Source organism: Octodon degus, unplaced genomic scaffold, assembly GCF_000260255.1.
Source record: "Octodon degus isolate 3935 unplaced genomic scaffold, OctDeg1.0 scaffold00077, whole genome shotgun sequence".
In the NCBI taxonomy this organism is placed as follows: Eukaryota; Metazoa; Chordata; class Mammalia; order Rodentia; family Octodontidae; genus Octodon; species Octodon degus.
The window spans coordinates 11,540,443-11,546,379 of record NW_004524653.1 but is presented as its reverse complement, the minus strand read 5'-3'; the positions used below and the strand labels follow the sequence as shown (position 1 = coordinate 11,546,379).

General features: G+C 37.7%; 1 protein-coding gene across 1 annotated transcript in view; it reads left to right on the top strand.

Annotated features, from left to right (window-relative positions):
• Nucleotides 1-2,255, top strand: part of LOC111818019 (kunitz-type protease inhibitor 4-like) — a 10,538-nt gene extending 8,283 nt beyond the window's left edge. The window contains exons 2-3 of the mRNA XM_023720680.1: nt 1,094-1,271; nt 2,211-2,255. Coding sequence (XP_023576448.1) covers nt 1,094-1,271; nt 2,211-2,232 — 200 coding nt within the window. The 3' untranslated portion in view covers nt 2,233-2,255. The remainder of the gene's footprint in view (nt 1-1,093; nt 1,272-2,210) is intronic.
• Nucleotides 2,256-5,937: the final 3,682 nt, after the last annotated feature.

The window sequence follows — 5,937 nt, the reverse complement described above, 5'->3', positions numbered from 1 at the left end:
TTAATATGCTGAGCTGTGAAAGGCTCAAGTCAACAAATTCTGTGGATAACTCACTACTATTGTGGACTGCTGGACTGTGTTGGATTGTTTTGCTAAATTCACACACCTATAGTATTTAGATGCCAATGGAATACCCATTTCTGTTGGGACTAAACAAAAAAAGGGGATACAAAGGAAGGACCATTTTGTATTTGTATATATGCAGAATAGTTAGGATAGATACACAACTATTTTCTCTTAGTTCAATGAGAAGAAAGATTTGTACTAATAGTGTTTGGACAAGATATCCATCTTGTACTATGGATAACCACTAAGAAGATAACAATGTATGTTGTATTAATTATTGAAACTGTCCTATTAATCAGTTTTGAAACTATCTCATTACCATTTGTTTCTCAATAAAATAAAATTTTTAAAAATGAAAGAAAGAAAAAAGAAAAGACATCTGAAATGTTGGGAATATTTTTAATTAGAGGTTTTATATTAAAACTTGAAAAAGAGATTTAACTTCTTTTAGTACTATGGATTAAAGAGCCTTTGTACTGACCACAGCCCTGAGTGATTTTTTATTTTGAAACACAGCCTCAATAACTTGTACAAGCTGTGCTTGAATCTGTGATCCTCCTGTCTCAGCCTCCCAGAGTGCTGGCATGACAGGCATGTTCAACCTTGCCCAGCAGCAGTCAGACCTTTAAAGAGTATGTATTCAAATGAGAGAGAAAGAGTTGTAGACTCCCAACATTGAGGAGTTTTCATCATGTGAACTCTGGGCATATAGAGAACACTTCCACATATGGTCCTTTTAGAAAGAGCTTCCAATGCAAATATGAAAGGCAATGAGTCTTTGTTCCACATATTCCCCTTGTAGGCTCAGAACACGAGGAGGCAGTAAAGGCTGTAGTCAGATTTCACACTTGATGCTGGCATTTAGCAGATTCGTGCCTTGGACCAGTCACTAAAGCACTTGCCATCTTTTAGCCTCATTTTTCCATGTAAAAAAGAAGATCAGAAAAGGACTGACTTCAGAGGGTATTTGGAAGTATGGGATAAGATTATGCATGTAATTGTGTCTTAATGTGAACCTCTCATGCAGATCCCTGTGTTATGGGAATAGATATTGGACGCTGCTATGAAATTCACTTTAGATATTTCTACAACACAACCTCCAAACAGTGTGAAAGTTTCTTCTACAGTGGCTGTGCTGGCAACCTTAACAACTTCAAGCTTAAAATAGAATGTCAAGTGGCCTGTATTCCAGAATACGAAATCAAGTAAGAAAGACAATCCTATTCTTATTGTTTCATGGGATGAAAAAGAAAAACTCTGAGGTTCCCCAGATAGAGAAAATTGGTCAGGGATCACCCCAGACTTGAGATAGGAAGAGGGAGGGTTATTGTAATTTAAAAATTCAACAGGTGGGTCAGGACTCACAGCCTTTTACTCATTTTGAAGTTAGGAAATCAGACATCCAGAGGGAAAATAGTAGCCATTATCTGTTGAACAATTACCACATTCCAGGTAATAGTTAACATACTAATTAAGTACTAATTAACATGCCATAGTGTGACACAGTCTTAAGTAACTCAAATAATTAACATACCATAGATTGACACAGTCTTAAGTAACTCTAAAGGAGATGTTCATTGTTTATTCATGTGACAGCTGAGGAAACCATCCCCAGTAAAAGTAACCAACCAGCTCTAGTTCATAGTAAATGAGCAAGATTTTTAACCAGACCCAACAGTCATTCCAGTCTTGACCACCTCACATGTACTAAGATCATACAAATCAAATCATTGCACTCCCAGACATTCAAAAGTTCCACAACAGCACAGTGATTTACACTTGATCTTTGCTAAAAGGCCAAGAAGCAATTTCAGTACAGTGACCATTTCTAACTCACTGGGAGTTTAAAGTCAAGGAAGCTTAACTGAGTAAGTCAAAATTTTCCTTACTCAAAATTCAGAGTAACTTGACATGAATTTTGATTTGCTCACTTTATATTTTTAGGGAATCTTCACAGTGCCTGGCATATTTTAGGCAATAACTAAGTTTTACATGAGTGAAAGTAATAATAAAACAATGAACAGCAGGAACACTGAGATAAAAGCCATCCTCTAGGCTTATTGTAAGGAGAAAAAATGACCTACATTAATCAAACAAGACCTTTTGAAACCTGTGACATATTTTTTTTTCTTTTGCTTTAACAGGGAAGAAAAGCTGCAAATCTAGCTCAGCGGACTAAGCACCTCCTTAGGCAAGCACAGGGACCGGGTTCAATCCCTGTCACCACATGCCGCACCAGCACCACCCCTGCACTCCTGTAATCCCAGCACTGGGGAGGATGAAAACAGCAGGATCATTATGAGTCCAAGCTGCATAGTGACACTTAGCCCAACTTGAGATCATTGTAAAATTACCAGAATCCATGAAACTTCCATCTGTTTATTATTCTCCACACCTGAATTTTGTCTTTCCTGAAAAAAAAAATTAAAGAGACTTCATATTGTCCTCCTCATTCTCTGACTTTCCCCCCTTCTACTGCACCAAAGAAGGTCACCTACTTCCAGAAGGCCCTCTCTCAATCCTGAACTCTTCCACATACATACATGTTACACTGAAATCATTCCCAGGGTACCTAGCCAAACCTGCTTATGTTTGTATCACCCACTGTTTCAAACTAAGCTGGTTAAAGGAACCAAAGTTCAAAATCCATTTTTCCTTTGTCCTTGAAATCCAACCTAGCAGAGAACTTAGTACGGATATGGACTGTCCCTTCACTCATAAACTTTTCTTTATCAGGGAATTCCCATCTCCCAAGCCTTGACCCCCAACTTATATAACTGATCTTTTGACATGTTCCATGTTTACAAGGAATTATTTAGACATTTTTCATCTTTTTTTTTCAGTACCGGGAATCAAACTCTGGACCTTATGCTTGCCAGACAGGTGCTTATGCCACTGAGTTATCTCCCTACCCCTATTTAGACATTTTTAAGACATAAAAAGTTGACTTGGCTGAAGCAAAAGGATCTTGGTGGGTTGATGCCAATCTAGGCTACATAAGTAAGTTCAAGCCCAAACTGAAGGACCCACAAAGACGCTGTCTCAAAAAAATAAATAAATAAATAAATAAATAAATAACTTGGTTGCCATCCATCCTTCTAGAAGAACTCTGAACTTGAGTCCAGTAATTATATGTTAGCTACCAAAACAGTGATCATCCCAACCCTGAATCTGAAGTCTTCTAAATACAATGCTATCAGGTGTAGCAGAGCCATGGTCTGCCCAGTTGTAGGATTCTTAGTTTGACCACTTCAACTCTGAACTTTCTCAGGCATCCAAACTCAACCTGCACTGACGTACGAATGCACTGATGTCTGTCCTAGTATCTATAATTGCCCTTTGTATGTATACCTTGTCCATCTTATAAGCAAGTTCCAATCCCTCACTTATAAATGACAACAATATACCAGCTTATACCAACATCAGATGCATTGTGAACTACTAAAACCCTGAAACTAGACAGGCTGCCTGGGGAATCTTAACAATGGGAAAAGAAAACTAAATAGAACAGATAGAAAAATTCAAAGCTGATACTTGGAGAAGACTCACAGAAGACAAAAAAGCACTGGCAAAGCAATCAAGAAAAAAGAGAGGGACCGGGGAGATGGCTCAGTAGATAAGTGCTTCCTTGGCAAGCGCAAGGACCTGAGTTCAATCCCCGGTTCCATCAAAAAAAAAAAAAAAAAGAAAGAAAGAAAGAAAAGAAAAGAAAAGAAAGAGAGAAAGGTCCATCCATGCGAGGATAAATGAATACATTTTGGCATATTAACCCCAAAAATGATGATGTGGCAATGAAAATAAATGAATCAGAACTGAGTCAGAACACAGTAATATGGATAACATTTTGCTAAGTACAAATGTATAAATCCAAAGAAGTCAGCAAACCTTCTCCATAAAAGGCAAGATAGTAAAAAGTTTAGATTATGTAAGTCATCAGGTAAAATTAAAGATCAATATGAAGGCCAGGGAGATGGCTCAGTGGAATATGTGCTTCCCTGGCAAGCACAAGGGCCTGAGTTCAATCCCCGGATCCACCAAAAAAAAAAAAAAAAAAAAAGAATGGTTAAAGATCAATATGAAAAATAAAGCTGGTTGCTGTGGTGCATCCCAGCTACTCAAGAGCTTCAGGCAAGATGGTTGCCTGAGTCTAGGAGTTTGAGACCAACCTGGGCAACATAATGAGGCCTCATCTCAAAAACAGAGAGAAAGAGACAAAACACAGAAAAAAAGAGACAAAATGAATAAACAAATAAAAGAGGGCTGGGGTGTAGCTCAGTTGTTAGGCCATTTGACTAGGATACATGAGACACTGAATTCAGTCCCTAACACCATAAAAATAATGGTATGTAGCATTTAACATTTAGTTTCTTACTAAATTTATTGGTGCAATTTAGATATACCTAATGATCACATTCATTATAGGGAATTTGTACCTGTACATGCTTTATACTTGGTTCCTCTTTTTTTCAATCCAGCTTACCTGCCTCCCACCCCTCTTCCCCTCCTCATTTACAAATCTTTCTTTTATCTTTTTTTCCCTTCCTTCTTTTCCCACTCCCCCTCCTTATTCCCCTTCCATTTGAAAAATTTCTTCCCATTTCATAATACCTGTTATACACTTTGGTCCTTATTTATCATTTTCTGTGTTTTTTACAATTATTGGATTTCTCTCCAGTGTGAATTCTTTCATAGGCTCAGAGATGACACAGATATGCAAAGATTTTTCCATATTCATTACATTCACTGGTCTTCTTTTTAGTGTTGAACTTTAAAAGAACTAGGGTCACTACAAGATGTGCTAAATTCATGTCTTTCAAAGGAGATAGATCTGCAGTCTAAGCACCTGTCTGGCAAGCACAAGAACCCGGGCTTGATACCCACTAGAACCCCAGGTGTGCAGTGCCAGCCAGAAAAACCAGGTATGGTGGCACACGCCTGTCATCCCATTGGTGGGGAGGCTGAGACAGAAGGATCACTACAAATCAGAGCTGTGTAGTGAGACCCTGTATCAAATAAATAAATAAAATCTTTATTTAAAAAAATTTAAAGTGACTTAAATGTCTGCAAACTATTCTACATTCTCCATAATAATATGGCTTCTCTGCAGCATATGTCCTTTCATGTATTAGAAATGAGCTAGAATGGAAAAGGTCTTTTCCACATACCTGATATTTTTAAGGCCCATCTCTGGTGTGCCACATGATATAGTTTCTGTGTTTCTTCAGAGAAATGAATGATTTCCCACATTTATAACCATGGCATGGTTCTTCTGCAGTGTGATGTGATAAGTAAATTATTGTTCTTGGTATTCCTCAATCACATATGGCTTGTACCCAGTGTTAGGAACTATGTGTCTATTAAGAGATGAGTGAGATTCCTGGGTGTGCCATGCCAGGCCTGCCACCAGGGCAAACTGAGTTGATGATTAAGACTCGGCATGGGGGTGCATGCCTGTAATCCCAGAGCTTGGGAGGCTGTAAACAGGAGAATCACTATGAGTCTGATCTACATAGTGAGACCCTGTAGATCCTGTACACCCTGCCCTAAATATTAAAAAAAAGATTTAAAAAATAAAAATAAATTTACAAAGAGATGAGTGACACGTGGAGAGTATACAGAAAACTTACTTTAACTGGTTTTGCTTCAGTGGGAATCACCTTGCCAAAATAAAAAGGCTTCTTATGTTTCCAACGTTCTGTGCATTCTTTTTATTTCCATAATTTTATTGAGAAACAAATAGCAATGAGACAGTTTCAAATCAAATTTGAAGGACAGTTTCAATAATTAACACATTGCATACATTCTTCCTAGTGATTAATTGCTGTACAAGATGTGAACTTATTATCCTATTTACAAATACCATTAGAAAAA